At 38.1% G+C, this 26,409-nt stretch overlaps 1 protein-coding gene across 1 annotated transcript in view; it reads left to right on the top strand.

Annotated features, from left to right (window-relative positions):
* The window catches only part of atr (ATR serine/threonine kinase), an 82,257-nt gene that overhangs the window by 17,454 nt on the left and 38,394 nt on the right, over positions 1-26,409 (top strand). The window contains exons 8-23 of the mRNA XM_052018966.1: positions 1,870-2,025; positions 3,104-3,302; positions 5,352-5,614; positions 7,108-7,301; positions 7,767-7,867; positions 8,492-8,663; positions 10,446-10,616; positions 11,371-11,565; positions 13,094-13,279; positions 17,107-17,199; positions 17,295-17,425; positions 19,943-20,086; positions 21,387-21,480; positions 21,889-22,014; positions 22,313-22,519; positions 24,794-24,907. Of these exons, the coding sequence (XP_051874926.1) occupies positions 1,870-2,025; positions 3,104-3,302; positions 5,352-5,614; positions 7,108-7,301; positions 7,767-7,867; positions 8,492-8,663; positions 10,446-10,616; positions 11,371-11,565; positions 13,094-13,279; positions 17,107-17,199; positions 17,295-17,425; positions 19,943-20,086; positions 21,387-21,480; positions 21,889-22,014; positions 22,313-22,519; positions 24,794-24,907 (2,546 nt within the window). The remainder of the gene's footprint in view (positions 1-1,869; positions 2,026-3,103; positions 3,303-5,351; positions 5,615-7,107; positions 7,302-7,766; positions 7,868-8,491; positions 8,664-10,445; positions 10,617-11,370; positions 11,566-13,093; positions 13,280-17,106; positions 17,200-17,294; positions 17,426-19,942; positions 20,087-21,386; positions 21,481-21,888; positions 22,015-22,312; positions 22,520-24,793; positions 24,908-26,409) is intronic.

Here is a 26,409-nt window from a genome sequence, read left to right as displayed (position 1 = left end):
TCTTAGAATTCCATTTTTTAATTCTTTGAAGAGTCCATACCAAGCCTATCCTAGATGCTGTACCTGAGCTGGGGAATTAAGTTAAGTGAGACTATTTTCATCTCCATGACAGTTTACGAAGTCTTCCAAACAAGTATAGATTAGTGAATAGTGTCTGACAACTAGAAAAGTACAGCTTTTACATACTTATTCACAAAGGGTGCGAGAATAAACCCAGTAATTGCATGTCAGCTGGTTTATATTAGTGGTGGGGAAACAATAATCAGATTGAATGAGCCATCACTTGGACAAGTGTAGATTGAAAACATGCATGGATGTCTTAAAGGTAAATTCTGTCTTATAAACTTGACACGTATTTTTAAAGTTATATAGAGGGTCAATGAGAGAAAACTTCCTGGTTTGCTATTTACGGCATGTGAAAGAGTGCCACGTAATAGGCTTGGTCATCAAGATTGGAATAAAAGGACCTATAGCAGCCTAGGTAGAAAATGGGCTGAGTAACAGGAAATGAAGGTTAGAGTGAAACTTTTTTGACAAGAGGGAAGGCTGGAGAGGACTTCCCCCAGGGTCAGTTCTATGGCGACTACTCTTCTTAATATACTTTGGGCTTGGGTGTATAATATTCACATTTGCAGATGATTTAAAACTTGGAGACATAGTGAACTGAAAGGAAGGTAATAAAACACTACAAGAAGATTTAGGCACACTAGATATTGGTGTCACAGTGGCACAGCAGTTTGTTCTGATGCCTCACAGCTCTAAGGACTCTGGTTCAATCCTGAAGTTTGGTGCTGATTGTGTGGAGTATGTATGTTCTCCTTGGGACTGTGTTGGTTTCTGCTGGGTGCTCTGGTTTCCTCCCACATTCTAAAGATGAACTGGTTATTAATTGGCCATTGCAGATTGCCCCATAGTGCAAGTAAGTGGCAAAAACACTCAGAATGGATTTGATGGGCATGAGAATGAAGATGATTGTCAGAAGAACCAAAAATGACATGAGAGTGTTGGGAATGGGCTGCCATGTATAGCAGTAGAGGTGGAGTCAATTATAACATTCAAAAGGGAGCTGGATCTGTGTCTGAAAGGAAAGAATTTGCAGAGCAGTTGGGGGAAAGAGGGTGAGAGGTGTGCATGCATGGGCACTGCAGTGGGACGAGCTGTATTGCTTTTGCATGGAGCCTGTACACATTCGGCAGGTTGAATAACAATAACCATTCTGTGACTTGGTGGAAATGCGCACGTGTTGATATCCAACAAGTGAAAATTCTCATAGCACTATTCTTGGAATATTTCTTGATGTCAATAGTTCAGCTATCCTTCAATTAATTAAAATAAACATGTCCAAGAATTTGACTTGGCCACATTTTCAATGTGTTTAAAAGCAAAATTTCACAGGAGAAGATCAGTGGTTAAATTTTCTTCCAGAGCTTTTGTGGCAAATGTATAAAGGGATGGTGTCTGGAAATGCAACTCGTTGTGTGATACCACTGATGTTTTCAAATTACTTGACTGAAGCTGGAGTTATCTTCTGTGTCTAAAATCATAGAATTTCAAAAACAAATATTTGAGTATATTCTATAACACTAATAAGACGGTTTGTAACCATTCGAGACAAGCTTGTGTGACATTGCTGGGCCAAGATAGTTTTTGGGTTACTCTGCCCAAAGTTCCACTTGCAATGATGACTCCCTTGATAGAGTAAATTATTGGGAAAAATAGTATTTACCAGGGAATAGTTAGCAGTGGATTCACCAAGCACAAATTGCACAACTTCACAATCAGAATATGATTTGATCAATTCAAAATGCATTTAGTTTGATATTTGCATATCCTATTGTATATAGATAATTTTTTTTTGTATTTCACCAGTTATCCAAGGTAATGGGAACAAAGATATGCTTCATACAATTTGTGGTTTCCTATCATTACCTTGGATTCATAAACATTGTTCTGATGGAGCTTTCCAATCTGCTGGTTTCAATTCTGACCTTGTATCTCTCAGCCAACGTTTATCAAGCAGTTTCTGTAAGTATAATTGTAGCCAAGATTAATTCACTGCAACACTGCATTTTAAAATATGCACAAGATGCTGTAACTGGTGTAAAATTACCAACATTTTAAAAGGGAAAATGGTGGCAGGGAGGAAGAATTATTGACACAGATTTATGCACATGAGAGGAAGCAGAATTAATTATAAAGTGCTTAAATGGAAAACAGTAGTTGGTTAATTGTTGAAATTATATTTAATGAGATGTAGAAAATATAAAAGCATATTTATGAGACACAGAGAATGTGTGAATTGCTGAAGCAACTGATTGCTGATTAAGGAACACAGATGAAAATGTAAAGAACAGCCCATACAAGAACGCAAGAAAATAGGAGCAGGAGTAGGCCATCTGGTCCTACAAGTCTGGTCCGCCATTTAGTACGACTGTGACTGATCTATGCTGGCATCAACTCCTCTTCTATCCCTCTCTATACCCCCCTATTCCTTGATTTATCAGGTATTTATCCAAGTCTGTTTCAAATACTTCTAATGATCTAGCTTCCACCATCTGCTCGGGCAGAGAATTCTAGAAATTCACCACCCTCTGTGAGAAGGAATTTCTACATACCTCAGTTTTAAATGACCGACCCTTTATCTTCGAGTTATGTCCCCTTCTTCAAGACTCTCCCACTAGACTCGCATCACGTGCACTTACTCCTTGATACCATGATTAATTCTTCTAACTTTCCCTGCTTGTCTTTTCCCTCAAATGAAAATGATGGTGTTGTAAAATTTGCATTTGTATTGCCAACAAAGTAAGGTGAAATTAGATTAAACTGCATTAGTTCAGTGGAGCTTGCTCCAGGTATAAATATGTTTATCTTCCACTCGGTGAATGATACTTAATGAATGATAAATACATGTGGGGCACTCTGAGCACTTTTCTATTTCGTGTAATTATTTTGGATTAATTTTATTGATATCAAGAATCATCGTAAAGCAAATATTAAGGCATTTAAAAAATAATTGCTTTTATTATCCTAATACTGTTTATAAATTTGGGTACATTTTAATGTTCCTTCTGATCCTAAATTCTGGTTGTCTTGTATCCCATAGCACAGCAGAACCAGGCAAAATGTGTGTATCTGTTGTCTTTGCTGCACAAAGAAATTTGTCCTGATTGGAGGGCAGCAATATACAGATGGTCTTCGCAAAGTTCCATTGACGTAATCCGTGCAGGAACTGTCAAGGGATTCCCCATGCTACTACATTACTTAGGTGCTGAATCCCACTATCTCATTAATGAAGTTCTCATGTAAGTACTTTTCCTTAATTTAAAATGAACACAACATGCATTTTAGTTTTCATTGCTTGCTTGATAAGAATTATTGGTGAAAAGTTGTTAAGAAAGAAAGGGTATGACATTTTCTGACTTTTAACTTTGGATCCTTCACTTCTCTGCTAATTTGCATTTTCACTTTTGACTCCCCATGTTGTTGATGGTAGGTCTTTTGGCCACTATGTTCAGTTGGCACTGATGTACAGTGGTTATGGAACTAGTCAAGCATCTGAAGGACAGGTTATAAAGAGTATCTTTCATTCTTGCCACAGCAGCAGGAGGATTAAATTTGGGAAATTAAAGAAATTAGCAATAAAAGATAAATTTCAGTATTGGTGACCGTGAGAACTTGTAGGTTGCTATAAAAATTTTTGTGGTTCACACATAGAGAATCTGCCATCCTTGCCCACTCTGGCCTAAATGTGGACATTAGTCCAACAATATGATAGACTCTTAATTGCTCCCTGAAGCATCTCAAGCTGCTTCAGGGTAACCACAGTGGGGATGATTTTAACCACTTCTGGAAAGGGATGCAGTGGTCTTTGTCAAGGGTTATCCCAAATGGCTATGTTATACAAGATTCTCTGGTCGGCGGATGCATACTGAAACAAACCTCAACTACTCCTTAGAATATGACGGTCTGCAATACTTAGTGACAGACAGCTCTTTACACTGGAAGACCAGGAAGTTTCAGACAAACCAACTTTGTTGAGAATCTCCCAGGAGCAGTTGATGTTTGTCTTGGTATTCGTCTTTGACAAGGACTACAACAACCCTTTCCAGAAGGGGTTAATATACTCCCCACTGTGGTTGCTTTGATGGCACGTTCAGATGCTGCTGAGATTTCGGCTGCGCAGTGAAGGATCTGACTCGGAATGTCTTTCTCACCATTAGCCAGCAAGATGTTGAGGCTTGCTGAGGGAAGCTTAATGCAGTCAGCGCAAAGGCTATATCTGGAAACACCACAGCTTAAGGCTTTCTGCCATTGCACATAAGGAAACCACGTGAAGACTTGATTTTTTTATTCATGGCTAATAGGGAAAAGAAAAATTGATGTCATTCTAAAGTAAGAAATTGAAGTAGAATTATACAGCACAGAAAGAGGCCATTTAGCTTGCTCTGTTTATTTTGACCATCAAGTACCCATCCATACAAATCCCATTTATCCGCTCATTCGTACTGTGAGTGGTGAGGTGTGAATGTGCACTGTGTGTGTATGTGCGTGTACACACACACACACACCACCCCCCCCCCCCCCCCCCCCCCCCCGACTAAGATGGTTGTAGGGAGAGATCTGGGGTGAGGTGCTCCAAATAGCAAGAATGGTCTTCATAACTGAGTGGTTACAGTTGAGTGATTGGCAGGGGGGATTAAATTTTAACAGTGGTAGGATGATAATTCATTGAATGTTCAGGAATGGATCTTCATTATTATGCCAACCATGTTACTGCCATAAACTACAAATTAGTTTTGACTTGATCTGACACGTCTGAGGGCCTTTTAGTTGGTAAGATAATTATTTAATTTAGGTTGTTTTAATATTTATGTAGCCCACAAATAATTTGCAACATTTTATCCATTCGGATACAGGTCTTCATCCTGAGATTGTGGGCCTGCATGCTGACTAACTGAAGTTTTGGGAATTGATCATTGCCTGACTTTTAACTGATTTGATTTTTTTTGTTCCTTTTTTAACCTTCAACAAAGAGAATCTTTCGGCATTATGATCCTGCCATCTGGAACTGAATTATGAAATATCTACATCCGCATCACTTTTCTTGCTTTCACAATTCTTCAAACAATTTTCTTTGTTCTTTGTGAGTTCTTCATGTACTAGGTGTCCTTTTTTTCTCCACAAAGTAAAATGTACTGTGACATCCTCCTGATGTAGAGATGTGATATAATTTTAAGTTCTTGTTGCCTTTGTACCACAACTGGAGATGAGTATTCAGTATATCTGCAGTGCATGATTTGGAATGTCTACTTACCCAATGATCTTACAATTTTTGTTTCTAAACCTTTCAGAAACAAACTCCAAGATAACTCCATATTAGTACATGAAGAATCTGCCAATACTGTTGGAAAGATAGCCTGTGTGCTTTCAGGCAAGTCTGAATTGTTGCTTCCAAAGTGTGACTCAATATCTCCAAATGAAGGTTGTGACCTTCTCTGTGATAATATCAGCATTGGAGGTGACTGTGCACTGAGTGGACCAGCGGTTGGGCCATCTATTTTTATTCCATTCCTTGTACTAATTGAAAAGACAATGCCTGCTTCAGTAAAGTTGGGTAAGTGTTGCATTGATTAAGGGTGAGCTGTATGATAGAAGAGAGTTACGGTCTGTACATGAAACAAAATTTCATGCTTGTGCAAAGGTGATTTTTAACTTGCAGTACTCAGTGAGTTTTTATGCCCTTGTTTTTAATGTTACTGTGATAACTGGTTCTCTTGACTTTGTTTCCTTTGTTGTTGGAGCTGCTGAAGCACCATTCTCTCTTTTGACTTTCTGCTCTTTTTCAACTCAAAGTGGAGGAACAACACCTCTTATTCCGCCTGGGTAGTCTACAATCCAATAGCACGGACACTGAGTTTTCTAATTTTAGGTAACCCTTTCAGTGGTTTGTTCCCCACCCTCTCTCTCCTAATCCTCCTCTGGTCCTCCTATTTTTGTTCCTCCCCCTACCACCCATCACCCATCTTTGTCCCCTTCTCCCTCCTGGTTCCATCCTCTAACTATGCACACAGTTCACCCCACCTTCCCTATCTGGTTCTGGTTGCATCTGCCATTCTCCTCTCCCTTAATGGTTCCCATTATCACCTCCTGTACTTATCAGATTCCAGCACTGCTCACCCTTTGGTTTCCTGCTTACTTCCCTCCAGTGGCTGTCTCCAACTCCAAACTTCACACTCCCCTCCCTGCTCCTTGCTCCATCTGCCTCTCAATTTCTTTTCTCTCTCTCTCTTGCTTTGTCTGCTTCCATCTCTTACTCATCTGCCACTGTCTCACAACTGCATCCCCACTCCCCTCCCCGACCTGGTGCAACCTGCTTGTCATCTTACACCCCTCCTCAGTCCACCAATCACCCTGGACTCCTTTCTCACCGCTCCCCTTCTCTTTCTACTGGTCATCTCGCCTCCCAATCTCTCAATCCTGATGCAGGGTTTCAACCCAAAACATCGACAATTCCTTTCCTCCCACAGATGCTGCTCGACCCACTGAGTTCCTTCAGCAGATTGTTACACTTTCTCATCATTGTATGCTTATTTGTGTTGAAAACAGCTTCACCTAAGATAATCGGTGTTTTAACCAGACCTTCAAAACTGTAGGATCCCCACCATTCCCCAGCATTTACTTCCTTAATACCTAAGCTTTTCATCACAAGTAGACAAGTTATTTTCCTGTCTGCTACATACTAAGAGCATATTGAACATTGCAGGCAATGTATCCTGAGAATATCATGGTTGTTGCAAACTGGAACCAAAAAATTGGATAATAAGAAGAAATAATTGATCCCAGTGATTGCTTCCTTAAGCCATGTCCGCTACAGGAAAGGACTATTATACTTAACTGTCATGGTTGTGGACTTGAATCCATTTTTTTTTAGATTTCCAAGGGAAAAGTACTCATAATGATAGGGTTTTAGAAAGATAATCTATGCAGGCTTTATCAGTGCTTCAGATGGTTATAAAGCATTAAAATAAGACAGTGATATTAGGTAGTGTTTTGGTACTAACCTGTTAATACTGATTTTGTACATTTCCCACCCCCCCCCACACACAGCATTCATAAGAAATATTCCCTATTTGTGCAAGTATGTGAATTTGGCAAAAACTGATTCGGATACAAAAGCCATTAATAGTGCAATATTGAACCTCATGGAAGATCCTGCTAAAGCTGTCAGAGTTGCATTTAGTGAAAAAATACATAATTTGTTGGAGTCCCAAGAAATTGAGGATCAAAGTTTACTTAAAGAGGTGAGTAAAGTTGGATTTGTGAAGAAAAAGCTTTGATTAGTTGCACTGGGATTCTGTATTTTTTTGCTATTTTGAAACAATAATTCAAAATGTTCTGGTTTGTTGTGTTTCTCTACCAACCAGAAGCAAGTTTTAGCTAATATTATTGAGCACAAACGTTCTAGCAAGCTGCAGTCTAACAGCATGTGTTGTGATGAAAAGTCTTGGATCAGAAATGTTAACTCTTTCTCTTTGCACAGATGCTTCCTGATTTACTGAGTATTTCTTGCATTTTCTGTTTTTATTTCAGATTTCCAGCATCTGCTTTTTTAAAAAATTTTCATTAACAGAGTGAATTGCTTGGCTCCTTTTATTAGTAATATGTGGATTGTATCTGCAAAGTGGCACTGGCTATTCATATGCCTGTAATGTCATTTAATATTGTATTATATTTTAATGAAATTAATGTTTTAAATTTAATTTCAGCTGCTTGTAACCAAGCTGAAAGAGGCATATGGAAATGCAAAGATTTCAGGGGACAATGAGCTGAAAGATACATTAATACTTACAACCAGGGAAATTGGAAGGCAAGTAAATAGGATCCAGAATTTTTGAGGTTATGCGCATCTGCAGAAATATACTGTTGTAAATTTGGCTAACTGATTAAAGCATATATTGAAACTAGAAGAATATTTATTATGTATGTGCAGATATGTTCCCCCACCTTTTTCAACATGATTTTCTTTGGTTGTTCTGATTTCTGTAGCACCAAGGAAGGTAGAGCTTCAGGTTGCTACCAATAATGACCCAGCTAGTTTGTGAATGATGTCCTGATTTTGAAGAACCAATGAGGTTCTGATCCACATATCTCCCTACTAATGTGACCAAACTCTGCAACTTGCATTTGGAGAATCTGGATTCAAATATGATATCACACTGCTGTGACACAATGAAACAGCACTTCAAATGTGTTGTATCGAAGCCAATGGCAGAATCTCAGTGAACCATGATGCTACCAGCACATGTCAGGAAAAAGCGAATAGTATAAACCAGGGTCCGGTTGCCTGAAACAAAATACTTTTGCTAATCACTGACCAATAGTTGGAATACAAATTCACTTATTAAAATGTTTTTACAAAACTTGAATGTATAAAAGTGACAGTACTTAAATATTTACATTCATATGTACTTCATTTCCTTCATATTGTCAGAGCTGCCAAAGGAGATCTGGTTCCGTTTGCTCTGTTACACCTATGCCACTGTTTATTATCCAAGTTTACATATGTTGCTGGTGCTGCGTATACAGAGATCAGAGCACTAGCTGCAGCAAAATGTATGAAATTGCAAGCCTTCTTCAGTCAGTACAAAAAGCCCATTTGTCAGGTGAGTCTGAGAAACTATTCTTGGTAATTGAAAGTTCGTCATCCTTGGGTTTTTGATTCCACAGTTTTCTTGCGATGACATTTTAAGGCATAGGTTGCTGGTTACATATGATCTTCTTAATCCTTGCTGATTATGTTGTTTACTTTGTTCCCTACACACTTAATTTGACAACTCAACTGTAAAACAGTCATTTTCAAATTTGCCTTGCAATGGATTTGCCATTATTAAGCTCTGTCCTAAATTCTGAAAGAAAATGTTAGTTAACCAAAGAAGGAAATGCTCTTGCTGTGGAGAAAGTATTCTGCTAGAAATAGCAACAAATAGTATATAAGTAGGCGAGCAAGAATGAAATTGCAGATAGCCAGTAGCTGAATGGAAATTTGTCTTCAGTTTTGTTTTTATAATAAATGCCCTATAATAAGCTTTAAAGCTGAGTTGAAGTTCACAAGTGGTGTCTCTCACTATAATACTCCTGGACTCAGGGTTAAGAGAGATGAAACTTAATGTGTTAGGAATCATTCCAAATTTAGTTTTAAGAGCAAGTTCACTAAAGAAAAAGCAGTAATGCAGATTTTGTTTCTTCAAAATTCAACTTCATTCTTTTGTTAGCATTTCATTGTCAAGTATCCCTCTTGAATCTACTTACCTACTTGATGACTTGCCTAAGGAGTAGGTTACGTCAGTTCTAAATTGGAAATGTTATTGTAACAGCCTTACAGAATCTTAAGTGAATAATTACATTGTCTTTCATTTATTGCTGTGACATGCAACATTTGATTGTAAAGTAACTTTAACGGTAAAGGATATTCAAATAATATTTGCCTATTTTTCTTCCATGCTTATTAAAGCATCAAGCACTTTCTCTCGCATTGTTTTACATTCATGTCAAGATCTGGATTGCTTTTGAAACAAAAGCCACTATTTATGTTGCCTGTTCATTAGCATGACTGACAAAGAGGGGGCAGCGTCAGGCAGTCACCATTAAGACTTCCCTTCCTGTACCTGTTGAATATTAACCAGTCTTCACACACACATCCATCTGCATTCAGCACGGCTTTTCTGGAGAGGGCTCAAGCCCATAACTTTCCGATGCCAAAACAGGAATGATTTCATTGAGTGCTGGCTTGCTTCTAGTTTTTATTCTTGAGAAGAGATTTTAAGGCATAGATTGCTTGTTACATACGATCTTCTTGTTGATTCTGTTACTAACTTTGTTCCCTACATACTTAATTTGGCAACTCAACTATAGAACAGTCATTTTCAAATTTGCCTTGCAATGGGTTGCCAAATTAGGGTAAGTTAGGGAAATGTAAAATAACCAAAAGTTTTAATTCATTAATCATTTAAATCGAATTGGATCATGACGACTTTTGTTCAACAGTAATTCGTTAATTATTGGGATGTCCTGGCAGTGTGAAGGCATCTGCGTGGCCCAAATCTTCTTTAATTCTGTGCATTTATTCTTTCAGAAATTCTGCTTCTGCAGACATAGAACTATATATAAATGGGATATTGAATCCTGTCCTGACAAACTAAAACCAGGAAAGGAGCAGTATTTTAAATTTTGAGAACCTAGATGATATATGAAATGTTATGACCTGCAAGCATGAAGGCTGCTAATTATTTATCGATACTTCTAAGCTCATGTTGATGTGATTTTTTTTATATATTGGCATGACCAGACTTTTAGATTTGTGTTGTTTAAATTCGTGCATCTTTTTGAGAAATCCAAATAGTGGATTAAGCTGCTATCACTAATCAACATTGTTGTTTGTTTTGCAGTTCCTGGTGGAGTCATTGCATACAAGACATCTGGCGGCCAGTGGTAGTGTTGGGAGCCAGAGTAAAGAGTTAGGACAGTGGGAATTAGATCATCAGCGACAGATTACACTAGATATGTTATCGGAAGTAGCTCATGTATTTGATTTCCCAGATCTAAATCGCTTTCTCACGGTATGTAAACAGTATTGTGTTTCTTTAATAATAGTATAACAGAGCAATTTGAAAGATAATATTATAATTTTTTTGTATAGTATTTAAATCCAAATATTAAGGAATTGGCATTTTAATGCATTACCTGAAAAATTGAGGCTCTTTCAGAGTTGGCAATGTTTAACTGAATGGCGGAAATTTAAGTTTTTAGCAATTTATTCTTCCTACTGTGTGGTTCCACGTTCTGCTTGTGCAACTTTGTCATCCAGCAATTCACAGTTTACAGCAGTACAGATTGAAAAGTGATTGTGACTGGGATGTTGGCCATATTGCCTCCTTTCACTACCTACAAAAATTGGGATAGGGAGACCAATTGCCTTGCTGGCTGAGTTAAGGTGACATGGAACAGAGATGGATCAACAATAGTTATGGATTACATGCTGATGAGGAAACCACAAACAATGTTGTCAGTTGTGTAAAGGTTTCAGAAAGGATGATGTAAATTGAACTTTTTGGGTCGTACTTCATTCTTTTTCTGCATGTCCACAGAGGCTTGCCCTTCCGATTTTAGTTCATCTATTTCTCTCGTATGGTTTAACACCATTATGTAATGTTCCAGAGAAATTAGGATTACTCTAATGCATCATATCAAACTTCAGCTTAACTTGCTTGTCCCTTGTCGCCATAATTGTTTCTCAAGTTCGTACTCAAGCTGACAAAAGGGCATTGTTCAATCTAAGCTAGTGTATTGAGAGAGCCTTATTTTGTTTTCCAGCGTACCTTACAATCTCTGTTACCATATCTGGCTGCAAAGGCCAGTGCTACCTCTTCAGTATTGATCCGGACCATAGCAAAGCAGCTGAATGTGAATCGCCGAGAAATTCTGATCAACAACTTTAAATATATCTTTTCCCATCTGGTTTGTTCCTGTTCAAAGGATGAACTTGAGCGTGGTCTGCACTATCTGCAGGTAAAACATATTTGTTGTGGGTAACAATGATTAATGTTTGCCATTGCTTGCTAAAAATTTATATGTTTAAATTACTGAACAACTGAAGAAAGTTTAAAAGCATTGCAAGAGAAATGACTCATCAACTTTATATCCCAGAAGTCTTCTGATTCATCAGGATGCATCCCAGATAACCAGTACTAGCTCCAGACATTGCGGGGAAGTGTCTCGGCTTCAATGTTTCATTGACCTAACTGGTATAATTGTATTTGGAAAGGGATGCAGATTATATAGCATTTTTCCTGGGGAGCGTTTAAAATATAATTGTGAGCTACCAGTTGTCATCAATAATTGTTGTAATATCTTCTTTGAAGTTTTAGAAAACCCTTTAATTTGTTTTTTTACTGCTTTTCATCATTTTTATTTATTTAAATCTGCAATGCTGGTAGTTGGATTGTGAAGACCCGTCTCCATCCAACAATTGAACTATATTATTCCAGTGAATGGATATATTCCTTTCTGCTTTCCATCCTTATCCCATTCTCTCTGCAGCTTGAAACTTACTTGTTTTCTCTCTTTTCCAGTTCTAATGAAGGGCCTTTGATCTGAAACATTAACTTTTTATTTCCACAGGTGATGCTTGATCTGATGAGTGTTTCCAGTGACTGGGCAAAAAAAAACTGTCAATGTAGCTGCCATTTATTTCATCCTTTCAGGCATCAGAGATCACACTCAACAACTCCTGAACTGTAGCACTCCTTCCTCACTTTCACCATTCTCTCAGGCTCCCTTTCCTCTTCCCCTCCCTTCACTTTCTTCTGACAGTTATATTTTGATTTGTACCCATGTGTGCTTTATAACTTCTTGTTTATTTAAAGGATGTGGGTATTGCTAACAAAGCCATTTTTTATCGCCCATCCGCAATAAACTGTGAGGTGGTACTACTGGATCACTTGCCTGAAATGAAGTTGCATCAACAGTGCTTTTGGCTTGGGGGTTACAGTTTATAAAAGGAAGGACACTAATATAAGTTAAGATAACATGTGATTTGGAGGGGAACTTGCAGGTTGTAGTGTTTCCATGCATCTACTGTCCTTGCTCGTTTCCATGGTTCAAAGTTTCAGATTTGTATGGAACTATTGAAGAAGCTTTGGTGAATTGGGTGTAATTGGGCAGCGCGGGCTCATTGTGCCGGAAGGGCCTGTTACCGTGCTGTATGAATAAAGTTTAAATTGCTGCGGTGCATTTTGTGGAAGGTAAACACTGTAGTTTTTGTGTGGATGAGGTGAATGGTTGATAGTTGATAGACATGTCATGGGAAGAGGGTTAAGCTCACGTTGGAAATAGTTATTGTCTGGGATTTACATGGCATGTTTGTTGCATGACACTTATCAACACAAGCCGAGGTGTTCTCTAGGTTTTGCTGCACTTATGCAAGGTCTGGTTCCATATCTAAGGAGTTGTGATAAGAGTTGAATATTGTGTAATCTTCAGCAACCACCTTTTGACCATCAGTTTTCACTCCTTATTGTTTTGCTCCTGTGTTCAGAATGAAACTGAACTTGAACTGGGCAGTCTTCTCAGGCAGGATTTCCAAGGCTTACATAATGAACTACTTCTGCGCATAGGAGAGCACTATCAGCAGGTTTTCAACGGACTGGCCATACTGGCAGCTTCTGCTTCTAGAAGTGACCAATGCCAAGCATCCAGGGACATCACTTCAGTGGAGTTAATGGTAAGCATTTTAAACTGCTGTTCAAGAAGTGCTGTTTTTGTACCACTATTTATGGGTGTTAAAATGTGTGTTGCCTCTCAGAAGCCATAACATGGAACGTAATGGAACTGTTTTGAACCTATAAGAAAACAATAGGATTCAGTTAAAATTTGAGAGTTATACTGATAGAATTCTGCTCATACCAAGAATTCTAGGAATCGAGTAGATAAAGAGCCAAATTAAGCTGCCTGTGACTGGTGTTTCCAAAGGGAATCAGCAGCAGTCAGTGCCCTGCTAGTAAGTCCTCGAGTAAATTTTTATTTGAAATTGAATATTTTTGCTTGATTCATGTTTTAATGTTTTTACTTAATTGTCCAATCTTTATTTAGTTCTTTTATTAGAATTTATTATTTCCTGGCTTGCTTTCTGGTAGGCTGCTTGGCCATTTTGATGAGATCAGTGTTGCTGGGAATGAAGATTACAGATGCAGCTGGGATGCAGCAGCCTCTAATTTTATTGCCTGAATCATTAGCATCAGTGATCTTCAGCTGCCAAAGCCCTGCCACTTGCCGTAATAACTCTACTATATCACTATATCACATGGTGTCAAATTTCATTTGATTATGTTCTTATGAAGAATTTAGGGGGTATTTTACCACATTAAAGATACTATACAAATGCAAGTCATTATTGCGGATCACATTTTGTAAGTCTTAAATTTAAATATAGCAACACTCTTCACATTGTGTGTCGCTTGGGATAGAGAACTTCAGTTATGAGGAGAGCTGCAGAGGCGAGGTCTGTTTTCTCTGGAGCAAAGGAGGTTAATGGGACATGATTAAGTTATTTAAAGTTATGAAGGGTATAGGGCAGACTGCAGGAAACTTTCTCCCCTTATCAGAGGTGGATAAAACTAAAGAAATGTCATTGTTGTAGGAGATTCTATAGTTTCTGTGACCATTGTAGTGAGTCTGGCCTGGTATGATGCCTTCCTGGTATCATCTCATAGAGATTGTAGTACACATTCATATGAATGACAGGTATTGGTGTCCTTTGGTCAAATTTTCAGGAGCAAGGGAAGAAGTATAGGACTTCCAAAGGTAGTTATCTCTGGATTACTCCCAGTGCCACGCACCAGCAAGGCTAGAAATGGGAAGATAAGGACGATCAATGCATGGCTTTGTGCAGCAAAGAAGGTTTCAGATTCTTTAGGTGTTAGGACATTTTCTGGGGCAGAAGGTACATATTCAAAATAGATGGGTTGCATCTCAGCAAGATGGGGACAAATGCCTTTGCAGGATGATTCATTTGTAAGGGTGGGAAGGGTTTAAACTAAATTGGCAGGGAGATGAAACTTGCATTTAGAACTGGAGAGGAAAAAACAAGGTGCATGAAAGAGTGAGTGTTATGTAGCACGAGAGATGGAGGTAAAACCATAGAGGTGGGAGCATACTAGGAAAGATAATGAGCAATACCGTCAGAGGTTTAAGATGCATATATGCAAACATACAAAATGGCCAATGAGCAACAAGTAAAAATAGCCATGTGGGAGCATGATATAGTGATAATAATAGAAATATAGCTAAAAATTGTAATGATTGGGTATTTAATAAAATTCACGACCAAATCTGCAGCATAATTATAGATGTGTACAGTGATGATATTGGAAGACTTGTAATAACCCTTTATAATATCATTGGGATATTCTTTGAGTGAAAGGAAGGGAGGGAGGGAGTTTCTGATTTGTGTTCAGAAGAATGTTTTTGAGCAGTATGTTCTCCCAACTTGGAAGGAGGAATTGCTGTATCCAGTATCTAAGTTGTAACTGGCTGGTAAGAGGCAGAGTGGGACATATTCAAGATAAAGAATGTCAGAAGTGCTTTTAGGTGCAGGACAAGATTAAATAATATGAGTAGTTTTTATTGATGTTTACAAAGATGGAGGATGCCAACAAAATATTGGCCGAAGCAGCAATCGTAGAACTGATGGGTTGCGTGAAAACTGATAGACAGTATGAACTGAGGAGGGTGGCTAAGTTTACTGGCGAACTGGTTCAGATGGCTTGCACCCAAAGTTGTCTTTGCACCCAAAGTGGAGATGATAGGAAGTCCAAGAAAGAGCGTAAAGACATTCCTCATAACTGCAGGTTGGCCATTTTAACATTGGAAAAAATAATTGGGCAAAGGGTGGGTGGGATAGAATTAACAGGCTGTTACAGAGGTTTGGGTTAATTCAGGGGACTCCACACTGATTTGTAAAGGCAGATCATATTTGACTAACCTAAGTGAATTTTTTGACAACGTGACAGAAGATTGATTAAAAAAAAGAGTGGGTGTGATGCACATGGATTTTAAGAAAACATTTGACAAAATGTCACAATAAAGCCTTGTTAACAAAACTGAGACATAGAATAGGAGGCTCAATGTCAACTTGACTGAAGGACAGCAAACAGCAAGTTGTGACAATCAGACTGGAAGTGGTAGACTGTGGTGTTTCCCAAGGGTCAGTACTAAAATCTCTTTTACACATCAGTGACATGGATGTTTGAATAGAGTAAAACTTTCAAGATTTGCTGATGATGTTAAATGCAAAGACATGACAAACAATAAGGATGATACCAATTGGCTGCAACAAGACAGAGGCTAAAAGAATGGGCAGACAAGTGGCAGAGTGAATTTGATACATCGAAGTTTTTGTTCATCCATTTTGGCAGAAAGGATGGTGAGGGATGGTATAGATCTCATGGCACAGTTCTACAGAGTGCAAGGACACTGACTTGGGCTTCCTAGGCCGAAATCTTTGAAGGTAGCAGAGCATATTGAGAAAGACGTTAGTAAGGCTTATCAGAACTTATACTCATTAAAAGAGGCATTGAGTACAAAAGCTGGAAAGTACATGCTGAACCTTTTATTAAACCCAAGGTACATCACAACTACAGTATTGGCCATTTCTGGTCACCATACCTTGGGAAGTGTGTGAAGATCCTTGAGAGAGTGCAGAGGAGATTTTGCAGAATTGTTCCAGGCATGAGGGATTGTATCTGCAATATTAGGTTGGAGAAGATGGCTTGTTATTCTTGAGCAAAGGAGATTAAGGGGAGAGTTAATAGAAATGTACAAGATTATGGCAGGTTTAAATGGGGTAGACAAAAAGCTGTTCCCTTTAACTGATAGTACAATGACTATGGGACACGATTGAGGGTTTTAAGTAAGAAATTTGGAGATGGGAGATGGGTATGGATGGGAGGAAGAGGTCTTCTCAGCAGCAGATGGAAATGACCTGGAACTTGCTGCTTATGATGGAGGTGGAAGCAGAAGCACGAATAGTGAGAGAGAAAAAAGAAATTCAGTGGGCATTCGAGGAAAATTTAACTTGCAGGAGATAGAATGGGGAAGTGATTGAAGTGACTGGGTAGTTCTACAGAGAGTAGACCTGAATTGAGTGTTCAAATGGCCTGCCTCCTGTGAGTTCTGATTCTATTTAAAAAGAAAAATATCATTTGGTCAAGTCTGAGAGCAGTGATCATCTAAACCACTAACATAGATTCCTTTTATAAATAGCAAACATCATTGTCGCTTTTCCCTATCTCTTTTAATGCATCCAGCATTTTTGAAAGCATAGCAAATTTAATAACCAAATCGGAGAATACAATCTAGCCTGTTATGCCAAAGAGCCACATTATAAATTTGTGGTTCATTTGCTTATGTTTGGAATTAAATATCTGTAATATAAAAGTAATAACTAATCGATTATTTGATACATATTGCATATAACATTAAACCATACTTGGAATCTATTTTTGGAATTGCCATGAGAATGCTAATTTTCTTAAAATTCCTCTTTTCTAGGCAGATTATTTGCAGCCTAAATTATTGGGGATTCTGGCCTTTTTTAACATGCTTTTATTGAGTTCTAGTGTTGGAATGAATGATAAAAAGATGGTAAGTAACTTGGTTACTGGTTCCCTTGAGAATTTTGACAAACTTCATTGAGGAAATTTTATCACATCAGTTATTAATGCTTTCGTTCTTCATAGGCCATGGATAGTTTAATATCATTAATGAAGCTGATGGGATCAAAACACATCAGTTCTGTCCGGGTAAAGATGATGACCACACTGCGGACAGGCCTACGATACAAGGATGAATTTCCCGAGTTATGCTGCAGGTGTGTTTTGAAATTTAACTTTCTCTTTGGATGAATGGAAATGCAATGTCAAATTTTATGGAAACACTAACTTGAAAAGGTAAGTCCTTTCTTTTAAAGAATTACTTATTTTAATATCACTACATAGAAATACTACTTAAAAAACTCTCTTGGGGTTTTCTATTTATTAGAAAGTATGAAAAAGAATATTTTGTTACAAATCCTCAGTCATTGTTGAATTTTACCTGAAACTTTTTTTATTTCAGATTAGTTACAGATCCATCTCAGGTTATGAACGCTCAACTTATGGACACCCTGTATATATCAAAGAGCGTTTAGGAGACCGGCAGGTGGATGGGCATGCATTTGTCAGCTACTGTGGGGCTGCAGGCATCTTCTACCGGGTGGGAATAGGGCATTTCCATGTGCCTTCTCTCCCTACCCCCCTCCTCTGAGCTGCAACAATTGGGAGCTGGAGCTCTGAGTGTACTCATTCACTCGCTCAGTGAGGCCGGCTGAAGGCCAGTATTCCCACACCTGCTCACTCTCCCATCACAGCTGTTTCTGTGATCCTCTCCCCAGACTTTTTTGTTCATTTCCGACTTACTAACAATTCGGGTTATGAACAGTTCTCAGGAATGGAACCCTGTCATAACCTGGGGACTACCTGGCCTTATTATTTACATTGGCTACTGTAAATCATTGCTATTTATTTCTCTCTCAAAAGTAACTTTGAGCCATCAGAAACAAATAGTAAATTTGAACAATAGTAATTTTGCAAAATCTATTGTTTTTAAAAAAGGGTTATGATTTAAGATGGCTTTTACTTTAACAATTTTTTTTCTTGTCTCAGTGATGTTTTCAGTTAAGCGTATATATTTTTCAGTTGTATCTGATTATTTTCACATTTATTAGTTTTATATTTGCTTATAGTATGCTTACTAGAACCCATTTTACAACTAAGACAATTCTTAAATAGTTACAGAGCAATTCTGCTTTTCAGATGTTTTATGATTGTTTTGAGTAGTTTTATCACTCATCAAATTTGCCACTTTCTTACTGCTAATGATAGGAAGACTGAACAAAATTGCATATGACCACAAGAACATTTCTTTGAGGTTATTTTTAAGAAAACCTGCAATATATTAAACAGTGATAATTTTCTTGTTCTTTTTACATAGTTTGACCATCCACTGACTGAGATACTGTGCAGAGAATTTCAATCCATCAGTGCAATACTGCATAAAATAAATAAGGATTCACTGCTCCCAAAGGCAATTTAGTGGAGGATTACTTGCATATTGACTTACTGCAAGTTTAATTATACTTGGTGGTTTGTAAAAAGTTGTGCCTTGCCATGCACTAAATGTGTGCAAGGTGGACAGAGTATATCACATTAGTCTGCAGAGTTCTTCATATCTGTTATGTTCGTTGGCGAGCTCAAAAATTCCTTGTAGTATTTCTCTCATCGAAAGTAAAACCTTCGTATTACTGTAGCCTGAAGGCAAATTTGAGTGCAACTGTTGCCCATATTTGAACTTACTTTGTGCAGTATGAAAATAACAACAAAATTGTTGTAGAAGTAAACTAAGGAAATAAATGCAAAACAATGTCAGTGCATGGCCTGATGACCAGAGAAATCTAAATTTTTCTCATTGGACAGCAGCGGTGGTATTGTAGAATGAGCTCTTCCAGCTTGGATCCTGTGCTGCTAGGGAGGATGTGCTATCTTCATGGACTGCAGCAAACAACAAGCAATGAAGCATTGATCATCTTCCAAGCTTAAAGTTAAAAGAGAGCTGTATGTGATAATTGAAGGATGCATTAGGTTGATGTATTAATAGGTAAATGAGCCAAGGACAATTTTGTAAAATTCCATGAATAACACAGCCTGGTAATTTGCAATAAAGAATTAATGTGAATGTTTGGCAAGGTAATTGAATATTTAGAAGAGCAAGGTCAAAGAATAAAACAATTGTAAAATGAAAGCTATCCCACAGGAGTACATAAATATTTTAATACATAGTATTGCTATTAAAGCTATGATAGTAATGTCAGCCAGATCCTCATTTCCTTGTATAGATTTCCCTCAGTCAAGGGCAGAAAACAAATTACTATTAATCTTGTATATATCTTTCTATGCTCCTATATTCTGGCAATTGTAATCATTTTGCCAATACAGGGTCTTTGAAAAGAGAGTGTAGAACTCACTCTAGAAACAACATCTTTATGCTTTTCATGTTACTTAACTAGTATTAAAAGTTATAGATTTTGATCAATTTGATTAAGTTTTATTTCTTTTCTTGAGTTGATAAAAAAAAAATGGGGAGAATAAAAGAGGATTGGTGCAAAATGGCTGGTTGATTGTCAACGCATACTCGATGGGCTGAAGGGCCAGTTTCTGTGCTGTTTGCCACTATGACTCCATAATCGTTGCATTATTTTTTAGACTCTGTTTTTCATAATTTATTTTCTCCTTTCAATATGTGATTAACAATGCAATTAAATAGGAAAATTTTAAATGTGCATTGATTACAGGGCATGGGATTGCTTTGTGCGCTGCCTGGAGCCCAGTTATCTGGGCGCCCTTCTCAGTCAGGTTATTGTGGCTCTTCTGCCTCTAATGTCCATTCAGCCAAAAGCAACAGCTGGAATATTTCACTACCTGATTGTAGAGAACAGGTAAATTAATGCTGATTACAAATTATTTTGATCTTTGTTATTAATGTAGATGCATTTAATTATGCTCCAAATTATTGTTATGAAGGAACATACACACGGATATAAGTATTTTCATTTGTGTAACTGAAGTGCAAATAAGAACAAAAACAACTGGAATGTATTAAATGTTTTCATTGTAACACAAAACTAAGGTTCTTTATTGTTGAGTACGAAATGGATAATAGATGCACATTAAGGCAAATTTAAATAATTAAGTTTCACAGCAAGTAATAAGTAGTGAATTTGAGGCCCAGATTGTGAAGAACTGCCACGATAGTAGAACAGAATGAAGAGCCAAGAATACCGGCAACAAAAGATAAGAGTGGAGATTTTTAGTGTGGTGTAGGGTTAAAAGAAATTGCTGAGATATTGTGCACTGAGGCAGTGAAGGGAATATTAAATGTGAGTGACTTTTTAAGTTGCTGCATTTTGAGAGGGGAAAATAATTGTGGTTGACATGGGCATTGATAGGTGAACTTTAGATTACAGAGGCATATTGATAATGTAGGATGGAACTTTGCAAGTTGATGAGTTCAGGTGCAGTTCAGATTTCAGTCACAGCAGGGATGACCAAGGAGTGGTTTAAATAGAGGAGGTGCAAAGGCTTGTCTTTAGGAACCTGAGATCAGACTTGCTAAATTAATTTGATTTCTTTGAGGAGACGACAAACCCAGCAGAGAGAAACACTGGATGTTAGCAACCTGGATTTTAGAAAGCCAGTAAGCTTGACTGGAATAGGTTGAAATGGATTGGCAAAGTTCTGCTTGTTTTCGCATCCAAGCCGCTCACAGCATTTGTAATGCTATTGGCATCCACGTTGAAGCATTTATGGAGTTGAATAAAAGAAGAGCTGCTTTATGTGGTTCAATTTCACAGATTTATCTGTCTAGGGAAGTTACTTGCATTTTAGTCTCTGGTTGTTGCTCCATTTGAGCAATCTGCATTCTGAGATTGGATTGTTGGCTCTACTGTTAACTTAAGGGGGTACATGGATTTGTTGCTGCCTTTGCACCCTTTTGTAACATTTCATTTCTATTTTCCTCAGTCCTTCAATTGACCTTGAAATGACCCATCTCAAAATCAAGTATCATTACAATTTCTTCATGGATATAGTTGGTGTACGATTTGTTAATTTAGCTCTGGAATAAAGATATTTGGGGATAAAGTTGCATAATCTCTCTGTGTATATTACAATCCATTGCCCACAGTATAAACTGCAGATCGATATGTGTGAATAAGTATCAACCTCTTGGTCTTTCAGAACTGAAGTAAAAGATTTTCTGCATGAGATATACTTTTTGCCAGAGCACCCCGATTTTACTGAGGTCCAGGAAGTGCTGCAAGATTACAGAAAGGTGAGCCTTATTGGTGTGCTAAGAACTAATTTTTTTAAATTAAAATTGTACTAAAATTGTTATGAGGAGCTTGAAATTTGGTGTCAACAGCCTACTTTTGTTTGCTCCAAGAAGAAATTGCAAAACATCAAATTTAGTTTTTCAGAGGTTCTTAATGAGTCACAAATCTGCAACTGAGCAGTGGATCATTCTCTCCCACCTTATTTTTTTTTAATATCAGGCTTTCAGCATCCTTTCTCTTGATGATGCTGGGAATCTTCCACCGAAGCAAACTTGTTTTTAATGAATATGATTTAAAAATAATCCAGACATCATCAGCTGTTAGAAAGTCATTAAACTTAAGCATTTATCTGGTTATGTACTAACATTTATGTCAGAAACATTTGCTTTATGTGCCTTGCCTTATAGGAGACATCTAAAAGCACAGATTTACAAACTGAACTACAGTTGTCCATGAGAGCTGTTCAGCATGAGAATGTAGATGTTCGTATACATGCACTGACTAGTTTGAAGGATACTTTATACAAGAAACAGGTACACTGATTCCTTATTGATTTATTGGAGGAAAAAACGGCATGTGATAAATTCGATATTAATTTTGGCAGAATAACTTAATACAGATATAGTGATACGTGCAACAAATAAAGAAGTAACAAGTGTAACCTACTCTTAACAGATTCACCAAAAGATATGAATAGTGACCAATATGTTTATATGGCTCCCAAGCAATGTCTTTAAGGAAAGGATAATGCTTCAACATCGAGGAAAATTGATTCTAGTTGGAAAAAGTGTTAAGGAATATTGTCATGTGATCTATTTATTATGTTTATAGGAGCAATTGGTAAAACTTGCCACAGACAGTGAGACAGTCGAGCCCATTATCTCTCATTTAGTGATGGTGCTTCTGAAGGGTTGTCAAGATGCAAATGCACAAGCTAGACTCCTGTGTGGAGAGTGCCTCGGTGAGTTGGGAGCAATAGACCCTGGGCGACTGGACCTCATGACAAGTAACACAGAGGGGAAAAGCTCAACATTTGTGGTAAGATATCAATTGACTTTCATTGTCTTCCACTTCAACTTTTTCCAGATGAAACCTAAATTGGAAAAACGTCTTATGAGATTTCACATATTATTGAGCAATAAAATGTTGTCAGTAGCTTAAAACGACAGCTGAACAGTTACTATATGGCAATACCTACAGTAATACTTAAGTTTTAAATGGATCTTTTATCTGTTGTTCATTATGAATACGAAAGTGCTGCTAAGCCCTGTGTGTAAGTTTACCTCTTGGTTCCAGGAAGACGAGTCATTTATCTTTTTCAGCACCATCTGCCCTCAGACCATCTCTCTGCCTTTTCCCTTCTCTCTGCCTTTTCCCTTCTCTCTGCCTTTTCCCTTCTCTCTGCCTTTTCCCTTCTCTCTGCCTTTTCCCTTCTCTCTGCCTTTTCCCTTCTCTCTGCCTTTTCCCTTCTCTCTCCACAACCAACAATATCTGTTTTCTCTCCTTTTGTAGGCTGCTGTGTTCCTGAAATGATTGTCAAGGTTTAATTTGTGAGAGACTGCCACTTTGTATGCTATCATTATTTGGTGTGTCCTTCCATCATTTTTCTTCGTTTTCCCTTCCACTTTTACTACTTCATGATTAGTTTTGGCATAAGATGTTTCTGTCCATTCTCTGAGTGGTTACACAGCTGTGTAAAGCCCTTTCACTGCCATCAGTCTCAGAAAGCAGAATAACATGGGCAGAGTTCCTTGGTCAGCAGATAATAGTGCTGCACAGTGACTGACGGGAGTTTTAATTGAAATGATATTGAACCTTCTGTATATTCTGTTTTTACCTGTACTACATCAACGCACTCTGTACTAACACAATGTAACTGCACTGTGTAATGAATTGACCCATACGAATGGTATGCAAGACAAGCTTTTCACTGTACCTCGGTACAAGTGACAATTATAAACCAATACCAATATCAAGGAAGGAAACATTTAATCACAGGTAAATTTATTGCAATTCATCTGAGAAAATGAATTGAAATGATGTGATTGGACTGGAGAGGTGCAGAGGAGATTCGTCAGGATGTTGCTTGAGCTGGAATGTTTTAATTATGAAGAGAGACTGGCTTGTTTTCATTGGAGCACTGGGGGTGGGACGGGGGGGTGGTGGGCAGGACCTGATAGAAGGATAGAAAATCATGAGAGGCAGTAAGTAGATAGTGAGATTTTTTTTCCCATGGCAGAGATGTCTAAGACTAGAAGGTGTAGATTTAAGGTGAGGAATAAGAGGTTTCAAGGCAATCTGAGGAAGACTATTTTCACTCAGTAGGTAGTTCCAATCTGGAAAGCACTGCCTGCGAAGGAGGTAGAGGCAGGTACTCTTACAACATTTAAGAAGCGTCCGGATGAGCACCTGAATCACTCAGGTGCAGGCTGCAGACCTAGTGCTGATAAATGGGACTAGAAAAGGCAGGTACTAAGTAGTTGGCATAGATGTGATGGGCTGAAGGGCCTGTTTCTGTGCTGTATAACTCAATAATATGTGGATAACTGCTTGTCCTTTTGGTTGATAGTCAAGTTCTTAAAGGAATGTGAGAGCCTGAGTCCTGTTGGAAGTTTTAATCAAAGAAGTTTTGGAAAGCTTATTGAAAGAATGTTTTGGGAAGCTTATCGTCAACCTGATGCAGCTAATAATTAGAAGAGAACAAGGAACGTTTCAAACAATCATCTGGACTTGAACTTGGGTTTACAGGGCATATTTTCAAAGAGTGCGGATGGCACAAAACCTGTAAGTGTAATAAACAATGACAAGGATAGTAACAGATTTCAAGAGGCAGGCTGGTAGATACATGTCATGTGAAATTTAATACAGAAGTGTGAAGTAATACATGTAGGTAGTAGAAGCTAAAGAACTGGTTGGAGTTTTAATTGAGATATCCACAAGGAGGGCAAATAAGAAGATTGGTTGAAGGTTCTGATAAGCTTCATTTTAAAAACAAAAGGCATGCAGTTCATATTTGAAGCATTGTTCCCATTTACTTAGCAGATATGTTTGCACAGACTTGATGGGCCGAATGGCCTAATTCTGCTCCAATGCCTTATGGCCTATGAAATCTGTAAGAAGGTGAACAGGTCAATTGAAATTATTTTGAAGTCAGATTTTGATTGCTCCAAATTCTTTTAAAAAGTACAGTGACTTATTTATGATTTTGTTAAAAATGAACTGAATTTCCATAGAATAAATTAAGATGATTGGATATTAAAAGTACAATTTGCCATCAATGTACTTGTTGTTTTGTAATGATTCCTCTGACAGGCTGGTGTGGAGGACCCCAATTTTGCCCATTATTTGCTGATAGAATTGACAAGAGCCTTCCTTGCTTATGCAGATAACGTTCGAGCTCAAGACTCAGCTGCTTATGCCATTCAGGTATGTGATTGGATGGTTTCCATATAAACCTTTGGAAGAGGTTTGTGTTGAATAATAATAATAAGCTAAATCTTTTCTGGGGAGGGAGGTTGAACCAAGTACTTGAATTATTTTCCAAATGGAACAAATTAGAGTTAATATATCCAAGGATGGAAAAAATATAAAAATGAGCAAGAACAATAAACGGCACAGATTAAGAATGAATGTTTTCATGGATTATAACACAGTTAACTAGATAAGATAATTGCCTCTTTTAGCGTTAGCAATGACAATGTCTCAGTGTTCACAAGCCTCTTGGTAAAAAGTAGAAAGGAATCTAGCCAAAACAGTAAAAAAAAAATTAACCTAAAATAACAGTGATTTATAATATGCATTCCGGAGGCGAGTACATTAAGTACATTTTTGAGTAGAATGTTATTCAACTTGTTCTGTATTTCTATTTTTGTGGCTTTCCTTCCATGGCCCTCTTGGGCATTGAATACAGGTGGATAATGTTTCCACAAGTGGCTCTCATGGTAGGTATTTTGACTTGGATGTCAGAGTGTTTGGGGGAGTCGGGGGAAGGGATTTAAACGCTGAGAGGGGAGCATTATAGTCAAAAGCAGTCCAGTGTTTACATTCATGCAATTTTGCAGGATCTGTATTAGTTTGACTTATGGAGACAGCAAACAGATGTAATCAAATGATCTTCATCTATATTTTAAATGTATAATGCTGTAACTCCTGTGACAATGTAAATAGTGGTGGACTTCCCCCTTTCTAGTTGTATTGAGGCATTGTAATGTGAAAGGTCATGGCTGTCATGTGACACCACTGTCAATCGGGGTATAGCCCCACCCAGCCATTTAGCAGCACACTCTGACCATTGGTCCCTGTGCACACCTCTCATACCTGGCCATGACCCATTGGACTTCTTGAATTTCCTGAGCTAGCTCCACCCAGCTCTCGAGCACAATAAAGGATGGCACATGTGTGTGGCCCTCTCTCTTTGATTGCTGCAGGGGTCAAAACCACCTCGAGGGACCACTGGTAAGTGTGTGTGCGTCCACAGGGGTTTAGGGGTATTTTTAAGTAGATTCTCAGTTGTGTAGAGCCGTTGCTTGTCCCAAAGGCAGGGAGGGGTTCAGGCACCATATTGCCTCTTTCCCTGACCATTTGTAACTAGCTTACTGTGTGTGTTCGTGTGTGTACGCTTCACCCCCGTTGCGACTCCTCTCACGTTTCGTGATTACCCGAGTGCGTGTGAGTGTGCATCCGTTCCCGTCATTCTGTTCCTGCGTTTGTCTTTGAAAATAAATTCTTTTTAAAATCCAAAGACTGTCCCCAGATACCTCTACTTCTGAGACCCGAAAGAAGCTTTTCCCACAACAGGCATATATATTGCTTGCCAGAAAACCTGCTAACCCAGCATGGATTTTGGAAAGTCATATGGTTCATTTTGTGTGCTTTTACCATCTGGGCACTAAGGCATCCAAGTAAATATCATTGAATTTAAAAAAAAG

Source organism: Pristis pectinata, chromosome 6, assembly GCF_009764475.1.
Source record: "Pristis pectinata isolate sPriPec2 chromosome 6, sPriPec2.1.pri, whole genome shotgun sequence".
NCBI classification, from domain to species: Eukaryota; Metazoa; Chordata; class Chondrichthyes; order Rhinopristiformes; family Pristidae; genus Pristis; species Pristis pectinata.
Note: the sequence above shows the minus strand (reverse complement) of the source record. Positions and strands in the feature narration are given on the sequence as shown.